The sequence below is a fragment of the Stomoxys calcitrans genome, chromosome 2 (genome assembly GCF_963082655.1).
Source record: "Stomoxys calcitrans chromosome 2, idStoCalc2.1, whole genome shotgun sequence".
NCBI lineage: Eukaryota > Metazoa > Arthropoda > Insecta > Diptera > Muscidae > Stomoxys > Stomoxys calcitrans.
In genome coordinates, this window is record NC_081553.1 from 38,883,311 (window position 1) to 38,900,444 (window position 17,134).

The following is a 17,134-nucleotide window of genomic DNA, read 5'->3' on the forward strand; positions in this document are numbered from 1 at the left end:
TGGTATAGGAGCCCTATAAACCGATATAGGGTTTTGACTTCTTGAGTTTTTAGAAGGCGCAATTCTTATCCGATTTGGCTAAAATTTAGCATGAGGTGTTTTTATATGACCTCGAAAAACTGTGATAAGTATGACGCAAATCGGTACATAACCTGATATAGCTGCCATATAAACTGATGTGGGATTTTGACTTCTTGAACCTTTGGAGAGCGCAATTCTCATCCGATTTGGCACAAATTTTGTACAACGGCTCCTCCCATTACCTTCAATATACGTGAGCAATATGGTCTGAATCGATCAATAGCTTGATACAGCTCCCATATAAACCGATCTCTCGATTTTGCTTCTTGATCCCTAAATCGGACAAATTTTGCATCGGACTATAACTTGATACAGCTCCTCCTCCTCCTCCATCCTTATTCATTATTTTTTGTTTGTCTAAAAAGAGATACCGCGCATAGAACTCGACAAATGCGATCCATGGTGGAGGGTATATAAGATTCGGCCCGGCCGAACTTAGCATGCTTTTATTTGTATTTTGTTGTTATATTTCTATGTTCTATTCGACCTTTTGTTGAATTAAAAAAACAGATTTTTCATAAATTTGTCTCTGTTTTGATGCAGTGCAGCCCATGATTGTCTTAAATAGAAAATGACATATGGGATAGCTACTTTAGATTTTTAATAGTTTTACTATTGAAGGCCTAAAAAAAAATTCTGAATTTTTCTGCACAACTGCGATTTTTGTTTGTTATTTTTTTGTACCATGTGTCGTATGATTGACATTATTTGACAAGGAAAACGAATTTTACTGCAAATTTCGCATTAAGAATAGATATATGAGAGTTTTGAGGTTTAGGGTAAATCTGGGATAACTAGTTTTATGTATTTTAGGCCACCGTACCGCAGAGGTTAGTATGTACGCCTATGACGCTGAACGCCTGGCTTCGAATCCTGGCGAGACCATCAGAAAATTTGTCAGCGGTGGTTCTCCCCTCCTAATGCTGGTAACATTTGTGAGGTACTGTAAATCTTCTCTTCAAAGAGGTGTCGCACTGCGGCATGCCCTTCGGACTCGGCTATAAAAAGGAGGCCCCTTTTCATTAACTAGATTCGGACTGCACTAATTGATATGTGAGAAGTTTGCCTCTGTTCCTTAGTTGAATGTTCATGGGCAAAATTTGCAATTTGCAATGTACTTTACCTCAAAATTGTGAATTTTTACATAAAAATGGTATTTTTTGTATCTGGCACCATATTGCGTATGATTTATTTTAATAGAATAGTAACGTATGATTTATTTTAACCAGGTTGCGTATGATTTATTTTAATAGAATTGTAAATTTTGACAGGGTTGCGTATGATTTATTTTAATAGAATAGTATATTTTTCAAAGGCGTAATAAAGTGGGTTAGAATAGGAGTATCTTTAAGTTTTAGACATCCAAGGAAAGCTTAGAAAATGAACTTCCTTCTTCTTAATTCAAAGTTAAGGGAATACACAGAATTTTAAACAAAATCACAAAAATATGGAAATATGGTTTGCTTTTCTTGTTTTTTTTTTGGGTTTCAATGTTTTATACTATCATCAGAAACCATTACAGGATATTGTTTGAAATTTTTTTTTATTTTTTGTCATTATTTTAATAAAATTTTATTTTTATACCCACCACCGTAGGATAGGGGGTATATTCATTAAGTCATTCCGTTAGCAACACATCGAAATATCAATTTCCGAACCTACGAAGTATATATATTTCGGATCGTCGTAAAATTCTAAGACGATTTAACGATGCCCGTGTGTCTGTCCTCCGTCAGTTGTAATCATTCAAAAATTGAGATATTGAGCTGAAATTTGGCACAGATACGTCTTTTTTAATCACGCTGGCTAAGTTCTTGAACCGGCCAAATCGTACTATATTTGAATATAGCTGCTATATAGACCGATTTTTCGATAAAGGGTCTAATGCCCATAAAATCTTTATTTTTCATCCGATTTTGTTGAAATTTGAAACAATGAGTAGTTTAAAGCTTCCCGGCAATTGTTTTTGTTTATTTTTGTTTTAATTTTTTTATTTTTATGTTTTTTATTTATTTTTTAATTTTATTCTTTTTCTTACCTTTCAATATATTTTTTTTTGTTTTACTTTAATGCCTTATCTGAAATCCCATAGCTAGGCATAATAATTTCTCGCTTCACTGAAATGCGATACCTTTTGGAGTTGATGATGTCTGCAGATGATCAACATGAATCTTTTGCTGTTTTCGTTGATTTTTGTTGTTGTTTCTTTAGGATTTAATCTTGGGATGCTAGACTTTTGTTTTGTTTTGGAATGGTTTTTTCTTTGCCATTTGTTTGGTGTGGTGGCTTAGGTTTGGTTGGTCGGTCAAATCGGCAAAACGCATAACCCCCACTTTAAGCCATCATACGTCTATGTTATGGACTTGGGCACCAGCATCATCAACATCAGATGATGAAGTTGGTATGGTTGGCTAAAGTTTAGCTTTCAACTTAAGATTTTTGCTGGCGGTACTGTTGATTTTTTCGTCTTTCCAATTTTCAAAGACATTAAGTCTTTAAAAGCGAAGACTAGGGATTGGAATTGGAACGCAGGCCGGGAGGATGGAGAACAAAAATATAAGTAAGCAAAAAAACTTTAGTCTTTACGAAATAATGTGCTCAAGAAAAAGAAGCCGAAAAAAAAAACAAACGTTAAGGAAAAAATTCCAGAAACACACCTTAAAATCACTTGGGGATATCACTTGCAGCCGCTGAGGACAAAAAACGCTAGCGAGCATTTAACAAAATATAAGAGAAGAAACAGCCTAAGTCTTGCGGGATTTTTGTTTTTTTGTTGGCAGTTGCCTTCATGAAAGAAAATTAAAAATAAACTTCATAAGTTTAGGAGGTTTTTTTCTCGTTTTTTTGGGAGAGAAGAGGCCCCACTTCTTAGAGGGATATGGTGTGTGTGTGTGTGTGTGTGTGTTTTGGAGGTGCGTATTGCATTTTTCGCTTAACTCTGGCTCAGAGAAGTCTTTAAGACTTTCATTCATTTTGATTTCTTTGTCATTTAAAAGTTATTGAACATGCATTGATACACGTTTGTTAACATATAAACAACATTTATACCCGTATAAATGAAACTCCATGGACATTGATGATGACGACGATGAGTATGATGATCACCATGATGAGCTGAGGCCCATGTAGAAGGGGCCGACGTTGGTCTCTTGATGGCGTAAGGCAAGCAGGTCATGGGGGGCTTTGGCTGGCTGACTGGCTGGCTGGCTTCCAAGCCATGGTCAAAACCCCATAAACAGCAACAAGCTTGCGTTAAGTAAGCATCACATGACACTTGGCTTGCAGTTCATAAATAATCGTCTTAAATGTAAAGATTTCCAAAGTCTTCTTGGTGATTTTTTTTCCGAGTTTCGAGTTTTTTTTTTTTTTTGTTATGGAATACGAGGTTTTGGTTTCCAGACTTTGCCAGAGATTAAGCTTAAGCTTTAATTCTTACAAAAATCAAGCCTTAAATGGTAAAAAAAAAATTTCAACCAAAGGCAATGGACTTTAGTTAGCTTGGTGTTGGTTTGGAAATTGTTTTGTATAACGCATAGCACATATTTTCAAGTAATTTTCTTTGATATAAAAGTCCTTAAACAACTAACCAAGCATTTTAAACAGTTTTTGTGGGGCCTTTAAAACTCTTGCAGATTAGTCAGAAGGTAATCCAAATTAAAACAAAAAATAAACTGCAATGTTTAACAAAACGTTTACAACGAAATGGATTTCAATCAAATAAAGGAATTTGTTTTTTATTCTATAATCATTCTTATTCCCTTTTAACAACAACGCTTAAGACAATGACGTTTTGCGCTGAAGACAAAACATTTTTAGCATATTAAAATTGTTTCTTCCCCCATCGCCAACACCACCACCACCAAGTTTCGAGTGTTTGTTGGTTGGCATTTTGATCCCATTTTAATATTCTAAGATGCTTTAAATGAAATACGTGTATGGATTGTCACACAGTTGACTAAACCAAAAACCATAGCCCTCAGAGTGGTGGGGACTTTGGCTTTACTGTGAACTGACAAACTGAAATTGTTTCGACTACGGCGACAACAACGACGACGGTTTGTTTCTTCTTTTACTTTTTTTTTCGAAATTCATTACGTTTATTGTTTTCTTAATTCACTTTTGGTTTTGGTTGCATTTCGTATCAAGTCTGTGCCATTGCGGTGGCTTAAAGCCATCGTCATCATCATCATCATCACTATGGTCGCCATCGACCAAAGCCAGCCTTACCACAATGGCCATCATCATTATCTTCTTTGGCCAGGCCGAGCGCATTGTCATCGTCATCTTTGTCAGTAAAAGAAAACAAAATTCAATTTTAAAATGCATTATGCATCGCGCCTATTTGGCATTTGTTTATTTTTATATATGCAAAATTGTTTAAGACGGACAGTAAACCTTAAAAACAAAAAATAAAATCAAACACATAAAACAACAAGAAAGTGTTTGCAGTTTTTTTTTGTGTTTTGTAAAATTTTCGTTAGTAACTCATACACGTAGAAGGTCATACTTAATGGTTTATTTTCAACTTAGAGTTGACAAATGACATTAACAATTTGCCACAAAACAGCAGGGAAAAAAGCAAAGGCGATTAAAAGATGGCTTAAAAATATACACAAAAACAGCCTTGAAGAACATGTTTAATATTTTCAAGGGATTTTGTTTTCAAAACAAAAATGAAAGTAAAAGTTTAATAAGTAAGACAATTTTAGTTTGACCTTGGACCTTTTATAACACTAAAATCGATCTCTCAATTCATAACTTAAAAAAATGCCAAAATCCCTTGTAATAATCTTAAATTAAAATATTCATTATTGGCACCTGGTTGCGTATGATTTATTTTAATTTTTAGATAATTGTTTCAAAATTAAATAAATAAATCTTTAGAATTCGAATTTTGGAGCTTGCAAAGGCTTAAATGAAAGCTAAGAATCTAAGATTCGATAAATAATTATTCTGAACAAGAAAGTGTTTAGTGTATTTCGTTAGTTACGCACACAGCTAGGAATTCATGTTTTGAATGATTTATTATTTTTTTAGTTAAAGTTGACAAATGACAATTACAACTTGCCACCAACAACAAAAGGCACCAAATAAGCAAAGGCTATTAAAAAAACAAAACAAAAATCTCCCATCATTGAGCTCTTCTCGAAAGAGAACAGGCGATTTAAAAAAGGCTTCAGTTAAGCTCTAAATGTTTTTTTTTTTAAGATTTTTCAGGATTTTTTGTGCGTGTAAAAATTTAGGGCTTAAAAAGTTAAAAAAATATTTTTAAAATTACCTTGAAATTTAGTTTTGACCTAAAACCAATTAAATCAATGTATAAAACTTTAAAAATAAATCACAAATCCTAAAAAAAACATTAATGTCCTTTGAGTAATTTGGAAATAAATCTTATTTTAATTTGGTACATGATTGCGTATGATTTATTTTAATTTTTAAGCTTACATTTTAAAACTAATTAAATAATACCTTAAAATTCTCGTATCTTCGCTAAACCGCATTTAAATTAAAGCTAAGAATCTAAGATTTCATAATCAAATAATCAATAACAAAAAGGAGTTAGTTTAGGCATATTAAAACTGAGAATTCTAGAAGATTAGGTTGAAGTGACAGTTTCATGTAAGTCTAAAAAAAGAATTTTCTCCAAGAAATGGGAAAAAATTGGCAAAAATTTTTCGAATAGAACAGTTCTAAAAGTTTTGCAGTGATATCAGTGTCCAAAAATCAACAGTTTCCAATTCGTGAAGGTAGGAATACTATTGGGAGTTGTTGCATAGATTTCGGAGCTTTTCTTAAATTTGTTAGCTTGTCTAAGATCATATAGATAGTGTGACTTTGCCAGAAAGATGAATGAACATGGTAAGATGGCCCTAGATATCATGGCTACATATATTTTGGGGTCTTACAAATGGTGTGATGCAAATTTTCCCATGAACATTCCATTGAGGAACAGGCGCAAACATCTCCATATCAATGAGAGATGTCTGATTCAAGTTAAAACTCTATGATAAGGCGCCCGCTTTTTAATGCCAAGTCCAAACAGTGTGTACAGTGTGCCGCAGAGCGACTTATCTTTTAGGGAGAAGTGTTTACATGGCTTCTTTGCAAATGTGGGCAGCATTAGGAGGGAATTAGTTTAGCCGCCGCTGAAAATGTTGTCTAATGTTTTCGCCAGGATTCGAACCCAGGTTTTCAGCGTCTAAGGCGGACTAACCTTAGCGCTGCGTTGGCCTCCAAATTATTGAAGAACTTAAAACGCATGTATCTTCTAAACTGTCATTTGGCCCTATATAATAGGAATACTATTGGAAGTTGTTTCATAGATTCCGGAGCTTGTCTTAAATTTGTTAGATTGTCTTAGACCATGTAGATAGTGTGCCTTTGACAGAAAGATGAATCGACATGGTAAGATGGCCCCTAAATACCATGGCGACATATATTTGGGGGTCTTACAAGAATGGTGTGAGGCAAATTTTCCCATGAACATTCCATTGAGGAACAGGGGCAAACTTCTCAGATATGAAGGAGAGCTGTACGATTCAAGTCAAGTTTTCCCATGAACATTCCATTGAGGAACATGGGCAAACTTCTCACATATGAATGAGAGCTGTACGATTCAAGTTAAAGTTCAATGATAAAGGGCCTGCTTTTTATAGTAAAGTACAAACAGTGTGCCGCAGTGCGACTTCTCTTTTTGGCAGAAGTTTTTGCCTTGCTTCATTGCACGGCATAGTAAATCACAAATGTGGGCAGCATTAGGAGGGGATTAGTTAGTTGTAAATATTGCTTATCCGTTAAAAATATTTGCTAACTTATGTTATCTCCCTTAAAAATACTTGCAAAGTGTACTCATCCTTTTCGAACTGTCCCAGGACCTATCATACGGTGTTAGAATGGTGGCTATACGTCACCTCCTCGAGCGACTAACCCTTATAAAAGTGACAGGTTGGTACTAGGTGACGTATGATTTATTTTAATACAGGTATAACAAGTTTAAAAAACTAAAATTAGACATTTATAATTGGAGTTTATTCAAAATGAGCCATTTAAACGAAAGCTAAGAAAATGAAGTTAATTTCTTTTTTCAATTTGGTAGAAGAAGGTAAAGAACAGTGGGATGTTTGGTGAGGACAAAATCAGTTTCTTTAACTAAAAAATTTTAGCTAAATTGTTTTGGGGGTTTATGGTATTAAAAAAAGAGTTTTTTTGTAACTTTTTATGATGTAATATTGCTTTTCTTTTGCCTTTACAATGCTTAAACATTCTTTCAATATGACTCATTCATAAGTTATGAAAGTAAAAAATCAAATCTTAGAAAGTTTTACTCTTCCAAAGAGAGTTTAAGTTTAAGGAAAGAGTTGCTGTCCGTCAGCTTTTTGGTCTGTAGTTTATCCTCAAAGAGGCTCGACTTACAGACTCGGCTATAAAAAGGAAGTCCATTTACATTGAGCTTGAACTTGAAACGGATAGCAATCATTGATATGTGGGAAGTTTGTTATTGTTCTTTAATGCATTGTTCATGGGCAAATTTGCAATTTTGAATTTTTTTTTTTTTTTATATTTCTTCCTAATTTTTCTGATTTGTAAAACTAAACATTTACCATTTCCTTTTAAATAATTCTCAGGTCTTTGCATGTTTCCTATATGACTCATTTTTGAAAGTCAGAACTCAAATCTTTGCAAGTTTCTCTCTCTCTCTTTCTTTGGCTTTAATTCAAAGAACAAGGAATCTTTTATTTTTTTTTAATCAATCCCCTATGGGAACTTTAAAAACTGCTCCACACTTCAAAACTTAAACATTTCCTCTTTTTGTTTTGTTAAAGAAACAATGCAACGAAAATTTTGATTGATGGCTTTTAGGACTCGGCGAAGAAAATAAACCAGAAATTAATTTTTTTTTTTTGACTACATTTTGAAAAAGGATTGTGTTATGATTTCATTTTAAAGGTTTCTTTTCAAAGATATTGCGTTTTTTAATCACCGTTTAAATTATGACTTAGTTGGAGAAGAGTAAAACGTTTAGCAACAAAGTTCGTGTTGAGAATTATGAAATATAAAAAAACAAACTAAAGAATTTCCTGAAATGATAAATGGCTTTAGGTGAGGGGTTTCAAAAGCCAGAAAAAAAATCAGATAAAATAAAATATGTGGAAGAAAAGAGGTGTTATATGAGAATAAACACCTGTGAGGTAGAAGGATGTAAAAAAAAAATAAAATTAATTTAAATAATATTAAAATTTCCTAGGATATTTCTAGGTAGGGATTACTGTAAATTTTTTTAAATTATTTTTTAGTCTTAGATTTAATTTTTATAAATTTTTTTTAAGTTTTACTGTAGCTTTTTTTTATTGTTTAATTTTCGATTTAATTTTTATGTATTTTTTCTCTTTTTCTTACAGACAATTACGGCACAAGTGCAAGTGGTAAGCTTAAATATTTTTATATATATAATAAATATTTTTTATGAATTTTTATATATCCATATATTTATAAACTTCGTTGTGTCCCTGACTGACTCCCTATTTCCATGGTATCATATTCCTTTTTTTTTATTTAAAACTTCATTTTTAATTCTTTGGCTTTTAATTAAAGGCCTATAAAAAGCAGCTGCTTTATGTCCGTCTCTTCGTTAAGCCTACTCTATTAGACTCCCTTGTGCAAGAAAGAAGCCATAGGGAACCTCCATTTTTTTTCCTCCGCTTTAACCTAATTATAGGCCAATGAAAGTTCCTTATGACACTATGGTATATAAAAAAAAAAAAAAAAAATAATAAGCGAATCATCCAACCAACCAAGCAATAATAAAAGTTAGCGTTACCATTTAACTTACATTGACAGTCTGTATAATTATATGATCAACCATAACCCATCATCAAAAATAAGAATGAAGAAAACCTTCCTTGGATGCAACAAATCCATATGAATTCAAGGAGAAGAAGGGAGACAAAAAAAAAATTATGGCCAATAATATGGTCAACATTTCGAATCAAATGTTGCAATGCCAGCAACCACCTTACAAACGTTAACTAAAAAAACAGGAAAGATACCACAGAGCAACACCATCATCAGTTCAAATCCAATACAAAAACAACTTAAAACCATCAGGCTTTAAGCCAAAGCAACATATTCATCCTTTACAAAAAAAAAAAAAAAAAAAAAAAAAACATATCTCGTCTTCGCGCATGTAGTCAATAAGCCTGGGTATGTCTGATTATAACTTGCCAAGTTGAAGATCAGGCTTTAAGGAGCTGCCTTAGAGGGGAGGGGAAAGTTACGAACCACACCGAATCTTTGTAGAAAAAAAAACATATAAATTTTCTGATTAAAAACCCGCTTATCATTATTATAGAGGATGGTGCGTAAAGGTCTTGGGTGATTCTTTTTTCTTGTTGTTGTTTGTTTCGCGTTCCTTGGCAAATGGTTGATGTTTGGTTGCTTGAGTTACCTAAACTTCAATCTCTACCTTTGAGATAGGCTTTGAGTTTAAGTTTTTTTTTTTTTTCATTTTGAAGCTGCAGCATGATTGTTGAAGGATTTGTTATGAAGTTATGCCATCTTTAAATCCACAAGACCCTGCATCAATGATATAACTTTTGTTGTGTTTTTGGCATGGCCCTAAAGGTTGCGGGTGTTTCTCTTTAAAAATAAAATAAAAATTTTTAATTTTTTTTCCGGTTTGGAGAATCAAAAAATGTTCCCTCAAAAAAAAAAAAAAAAAATTCAGTCTTATTCATGAACATAGGCTTTAGGCTGAAAGTTGTGTTTGGTGCTTGGAAAAAATATTTTAAGGATTTCCTGTGAAATCCATAAGGAATTTGTTTGGTTTTAAAAACTTAAATGTTAAATCGTTGATTTTACTTGAGGCTTACATTAGGCTGCTTTAAATAATTTGAAATTCTCTAGCAATTTGGTATTGATTCTCTCTTTCTATTTGGGTACAAATCGAAATTCTACTAAAACTACTCTTTCTGTAACTTAAAATGGTTGTATCTTCTTATCTGCAATAGCTCATTACGTTGTGGCAAAATCCATCGGGAAATGGTGTTGTGTAACTTAAAACGCATGTTTCTTCTTATGCAAAACTTAAAAGTTTGCCCTCTTTTTTATCTAAATTATAGAGGGCTCAATAGTAAAGACCTATTTCCAAAACTTTGAAGGCTCTTATCTTCTAACAGCATTGTTAATATACCTCAATTTTGTCGGAATCTTTATCCTCGTTGCAGTTCAATTATAAACCGGTTCGTGCAATACCAGTTCAAAGCCATAACAGAACATTATATGCAATATTTTAGTCCAGTTCAGATTTAGACTCTCTAGACGTCAAATCGATGTGGATGAAAGCTAGGTCTGAACTTGAGCAATTTACAATTTATCGTTGCAAAGCTTGCGTGCTTCCGATAGATAGACGGACATGGTTAGACCGACTTTAAATGTCATGGCAACCAATGTGGGAAAGAAAATATGACCTTCAAATCTGGGTAGATGATGGTAACTAAATATGTGTAACCGAAACCTTGCTGTCATTGGTCTTTATCAAAGTGTCAATAATCAATTTTCTTCTTTTTTGAAATAACGGAATTTAAATTTTTTACCAAAAAAGGCAAATTGAATCTCAATAGAGAATCGAGATTGGTTCATATGATAGCTATATTATGCTACTCAGTCTACTCATAGTCATACTTATACTCTAGTCATAGTACGAGTCATTCATATTCATACCCTGGATGAGACCCTCTCTCAGGATGGTGTGGGGTAGAAAGAGCAGAATAGACTTTCACTCACAGAAAACGCTGTACTATTTATTTTCTCACATATGATTCACTTATCCACTGTAATCGTCAATATCTGTTGACAGTACAGAGTTTGAGCAGTTAGATGCTCTTGATGATCTGGGCATGAAGATACAGTGTGATGTCTTGGGCGGTGCAAAAAGTATTTCACCTCTTTTGATCTTCTTGATATCTATACTACATACATCACTCAGAGAATGGAAAATAATTTTCATATATAGGCAGGAACTCGAAAAGTCAAAACATCGTTCGAATGTGGACGGTACTCTTTTCTTTTTGGCGTGTGTTCCGTCTTCTTATTCCTAACGTTAGGATGTTCACCAGGAACTCCCTATATGTAATGAATGTCCCCAACATATCACTGAGTGAAGTCCTATGCAAGTTTAAATTCAATGATAAGGGCCTTCTTTTAATAGTGGAGTCCGAACGGTGTACCGCAGTGCGAAACTTCTTTGGAGAGAAATTTTTACATGGCATAGTATCGCCGATTTTTTTTTTCTGATGGCCCCGCCAGGATTTGAAGGAGTTCTTACATGAAATTGGAATGATGAAATTAGTATGGCCTTCATATTTGTGTGGAAGGTATCGCTTTTTGAATAACTTAAAATGCTTGTGTCCCCCGTACTGTGATTTGTTCTGAACAAAGTTGCATTAGTCTATCAGAACGAACGTCCCATTAAAGTAAGGGAGCAGCAGGAAGACTTCTCCATTATGGAAAAACTGAAAAATAAGGAATTCTTTCGTGTATAGTCGAGTCTGATCTTAGTTCTGGTGATCTGAAAAGGCAACCCAAATCTGAAAAGAATTGGGGTATATAGTGGGTTACCCAAAAAGTAATTGCGGATTTTTCATATAGTCGGCGTTGACAAATTTTTTCACAGCTTGTGACTCTGTAATTGCATTCTTTCTTCTGTCAATTATCAGCTGCTACTTTTAGCTTGCTTTAGAAAAAAAGTGTAAAAAAAGTACATTTGATTAAAGTTCATTCAAAGTTTTATTAAAAATGCATTTACTTTCTTTTAAAAAATCCACAATTACTTTTTGGGCAACCCGTAGTATGAGTTTGCCAATTTACATCTATTCTATTTGTAAAGTCCCGTAGTTTCGATAGATATACAGACGAAGGTACTTTAAATATCATGGCAACCAATTTTTCCATGTCTTACAAAAGGAATGATGAAGTCAGTATGCCTCCAATCTTTGGTTGGGTGGTATAACCTTTTGAATAACTTAAAATGATTGTATCTTCAGTCCAATGGGGTCAAGGTTCGTTAAAAGTCAAATCGGTGTATAAGGCAATTTACATCTTTTCATTGTAAACTTTGTATGCAATATCATGTTGATGCTTCAGAATACCCCAATAGATAACTCGTCGTTCTTCGAGCCCAATCTTGAATTATCAGCTTGAATACAGGCCACATTAATCAGCTAATACAAGAATGTTTCAAGTTGCAATGTTCATATTGACAGTGAAGAACATACTCACGTTATAGGATTGCGATTATTTGAATCATCTAGGTAACGATATAAGAATCCAGAATATATTAAAAATTTCAACTGAGCCCATTCTATCAACTGGAACGATGATCACATTGATCAATTCAGACAAAAATGCTCATAGAAGAATTGGAGTTTCAAACTTCAACTTCTTCGATGTCTTCTAGTATTCTAGAAAAACCATTACCTGTAACGTTTAGCCTAATGAAAAGTCATTGGTCAAGCGCTAGTTTTTTTTGACAAACCGATATTCATTGCTTGGAAGACTAGCATCCGCAGGTTAGAAAACCTACAACTTTAGTTAAGCTTTTGGAGCATCAAAGATTTCAGCTTCTTCAGAAAAATTATTTAAATTGTTTGTATTTTCCTTAAAGATATATGAACTAATGATTAAAGGGAAATGTTCTTAATTTTCCATAGAAATAACTTAAAATGCTTGTATCCCCCTTAATAACACAAATTTCTTTGTTTTTCCCTTATAACACTTCCCAAAATCTAAATTTCTTCAACAAAAATGTTCTTTCCTTTAAATCGTATGTTATGTTGTTGTGTTGGTAGCTCTCTTGTTAATTTTTTCCAATATGTTGCCTTACTCATTTCACTAAAAATGGCATATCCAACTGTGTACACACTTTATGTTTACCATAATGAAATGAACCGAAAAAAAAAGAAAAATGAAAAACTCAGTGGAAGCCTGTCTCGTTCATCATCATCATCATCTGCAACATCGTTTGACCAAGCAAACACCAGCTTCTCTAGCAACATCACCAACTTTACTTCATATCATAGTACAAATAATGCTAAAGATGATGCTGATGATGATGATATTCAATGACTGCTCTTTAGATATGCATGCTTTTTGAAGACCCAGAAGAGACAAGCTTTTCGGAAACAATATTCAATAACATAACATATGATGGAAGAAGAGTGTTGTTCATGGACCACAACAACAATAACAGCATAAAGCTTCTTTCATGCTCTTCTAGTAGTTGGGAAAGACATGCCTATATACTTATGTATGTATGTATGTTTACAAATATATAGAAGTTGTGTCGATCCCACCAAGTCTCAACAGCAGGCCATGCATCGAACGGTGGTAAACTTGTCTCCTAATAAAGAACTCAAATTGGCGCGTTCAAACCGAAAACAACTGACACCGAGACACAGGGACTTCACTTCACTACACTACACTACACTTTACTATACCATACACCAACATTGCATCTAGAAGCAGCAGCAGCAGCAACAGTCAAGGCATAGATGCTTTACAGACGCCCGAACAGCAAGAGTTCGATGAATATTCCAAAAAAGTCTGTCCATTTCTATGTCCGTCCGTTCTTCCACCCGTTTGGCCATGCGTGAGTGCATGCGTGTGACTATAATATGAATGTCATTTGGGTTTCTTCATCAAAAATTTTGTGCTTTAAGACCCCATTCCATACCATGACTACTTTGTCCCACTACGACTACTTTGGATACGACCAAAGGCGACACTGAAGAACTTTGCAAAGGCTTGGGCAACAAAAACGAAAACGAAAAAAAAAAACATCATGTAATATACAAAATAAACTTCAACCTCCTGTGGTGTAAAGTTGACGTACGATCATGTGGCGGCCATATAAAATGAAATGATGCCAAACAGCGGACAAACGGACAGTCAGTGCAACGCAGAATAGTAGATAAAACTCCCAAGGAAACCGAAAACTTCAATGGAGAAGATAACATTCAAGGCTGAAAGCTGCAAGAAGAAAAGGTCTAGATAGCATAAAAGGAATTTTTAATTTGCTTGCTATCAAAATTAAACAAAAAACCAAAAACAACTTCTAAAAGCTCATACACCAAGACTTTCATTAAAACTAAGGTTTTTAGCAGGTTTTCAATTTATTTTTCATGTTTAGGCAATAATCAACCAGAGTTAAGATCTTATAAGTCTGGCCAACACATGGCACATCATTATGATGATGTAGCCCTCATCTTCTTTGCTAACCACATAACAAGCTACATTTTATTTGAAATAAGGACCGCACGAATGTTGTTGTTCTTGGATGCATGCTATGAAAATATATAAAAATGTCACTCAGAAGTGAAGCAAAGGTTCCTCAATGCTATGTTTGGTGGTATTCTTTCAAAAGATTTGCATAATTTCTTAAGGTTTCTCTCGGTTGTTGATTGTCTTGATCTCAATATTGTCTTGTATCGTAAATTTGTGGATAAAAATACTTTAAAGTATTATCAGGCCATCCGAGTGCCAGTGGTCACTCAGATATCTGTCTGTCCGTCCATCTATCTGTCTGGCAGTCTTTTTTCGTTCACAAAAAAAATTTACTTTTTTTTCTTCTTTTTTTGCTTGCTCGCTGTTGCCTGGTTCATGGTTTTCTCATAAATTTGCCAAATTTGACAATTATGAGCGTTAATAATAAATAAAATTGACAATCAATATGGAGATTTCATTTTATTAATACTGCATTTCTTCAACATACATGAATGTGCGTTCGAGTGACTGGTAAGAGGAACGTATGGTGCCTATATTTGTGTCATTGATATTGCATATAATTTTTGTACATACCATAGTATTGCAAATAAATTTGCATTTTTTTGATCAAGACCAAACATTCAAACTTGAGACGAGCACTCACAAAAGAAGAAGGTGGGAAAACATATGTTCTGGTGGCAGGCTATATTAATTTTTCGTTTTGAAGCAATAAAGATTGACAAGAGAAGAAAAGAAGAGTTTTGAAGAAAAAAGACAAAATTGAATGTTTTTAATATGGAATTAATGATTATGGTTGAAGAAGAATAAAAAGAATATGAAAGAGTTTTTTAAAAATAACAAAAAAAAAAAAGAAAAAATTCAACTGGAATTTTTTCAATAGCAATCTTTTAGGGGAAGTGTGTAAAGTTAATGTCAGAGTTTTCAAAGAATAAGCATCTGGGGAGGTATATCTTGCTAAGCGATGGGTTGTCTGACAAATGGTCAACTGCTCCAAAGTCATAGCATGCAGTCTATAAAAATTCAGCATAATCTACTGTACTTTCTCAGCCTACTCATAGAGCTGTCTATGGATGGCAAACTTTTACTGTGTGGTGATAATCAAAGCGGAAAAATACTGAATCTCTGAGAACCCTCTATCACCATGAGTTTCCCCTGCACCAATCATTCAAGATCTTCACAGAAGTGGGCCATTCTTTAAAGGAAACAAGCGGTTTAAAAATCAGTTCAGCAGATTCTTTCTTTCTTTTTCCCTCAAATCCTTCCCTGAAGTCTACATTTTTGTACGCCCCATCCCATGTTAGTGCTGTGACCATCTAGTGTCCCTTGGCAGGAGCTTAGTTGTATTTTTCCTTATGTTTATGATATGGGACGTTTTTCTACTCCAAATTCTGGGTATAAGTGCCTTGACAACTCCACACCCTCTAAAATTTGTTTTATATGGTCTTTGCAGCATTCCTCTTATCAATGAATTTACTCAAAGCGGAAATGTATGAATTTATAGCTCAACGTCAACCTTATTTCTAGTGGTATTTCGAGGGCCTGGAATCCAACAGCATCTCTGGGAAGGTCCCGCGATGGTTATTTATTAAATATTCCTAAAAATAGTACATCGTTTTAAAAGAAAAGTCAGTAGTTTTCTTTTAGTTAGTTCACTAGTTCATTTCGATCACTGAGCTGAAATGCAAGTTAAAATAGCTTGGGGTACTCCAAACCTCCAAGCATTAATCCTTGTCGTTTATCCTTTCAAAGAACTTATATAATAAAATCTATGGAGATTACTCACCTTGTAGCGTAGACATAATCCTAAAGGGAATTTATACCGGGCTAGCTAAACGCCAAACTTATTTCTTGTACAATCAATAGAGTCCTACATCCAGCATATTCGTATAACAAAGTTAGGTTGAGTTAATAAAAGCGATCGATCAATTTAGCTGACTGAACTAGTTCGCTACTTTCATTAGATCAGTTCGTAATGAACTAGTACACGAGATCAGTTTGTAATGAACTAGTGCACTAGTTCAGTTCGTTTTGAACTAGTTCAGAAGTTCAGTTAGTTATGAACTAGTTCAGTAGTTCAGTTCGTTATGAACTTGTTCATTAGTTCAGTTCGGTATGAACTAGTGCACTAGTTCAATTCGTTATGAACTAGTTCAGTTCGTTATGAACTAGTACGCCCAGTTCACTAGTTCAATTCGTTATGAACTAGTCCGCTCAGTTCGTTAAGTCATAGGTTTTTGATTTGTTTTCATCAACGTTCACATCTCGATGGCTTCAGGCGATCCATCAGAGCTTTGTATGAACATTTCACCCCATTTTGGGGAATTTTGAACTTATTTTAAAATTTTTGGTTAAATTTTTGTATAAATACACCTTTTTAACTTATTATGCCTTAAAATGTTACATTAATGAACATTTTGTCTTTTTTTTTTTGGAAATCTAAATTTCAAGCTAATTACACTTTACCCCCTTTTTCTCTTATATATCCCTTACCTTTTTTTTTTGGTGGCCTTAGGCTTTTGAATATTAACATATTCTTTTCATTAAATCCCAAGAAGCGAGACGAAACAATAAGCCAAACAAAAAAAAATGTATTAAAAACAAAAAAACATAGAACCTAAGGCACTTTTGACATCATAATTGTTTGCATATGGCAGAGGGAATCATGGCAATAATATGCTCTCTACACCCCAAGACTCCCCTTTTTTGCTTATAAGCTCCAATCTGCCAAACATACATGTAAATCCCTAGAAGCTCAATGTATTTTTTGTGGATT

General features: G+C 33.9%; 1 protein-coding gene across 1 annotated transcript in view; it reads left to right on the forward strand.

Annotated features, from left to right (window-relative positions):
• Window positions 1–17,134, forward strand: part of LOC106082115 (homeobox protein homothorax) — a 359,165-nt gene that overhangs the window by 290,451 nt on the left and 51,580 nt on the right. Inside the window, exon 10 of the mRNA XM_059363270.1 lies at window positions 8,481–8,504. Within this exon, the coding sequence (XP_059219253.1) occupies window positions 8,481–8,504 (24 nt within the window). The remainder of the gene's footprint in view (window positions 1–8,480; window positions 8,505–17,134) is intronic.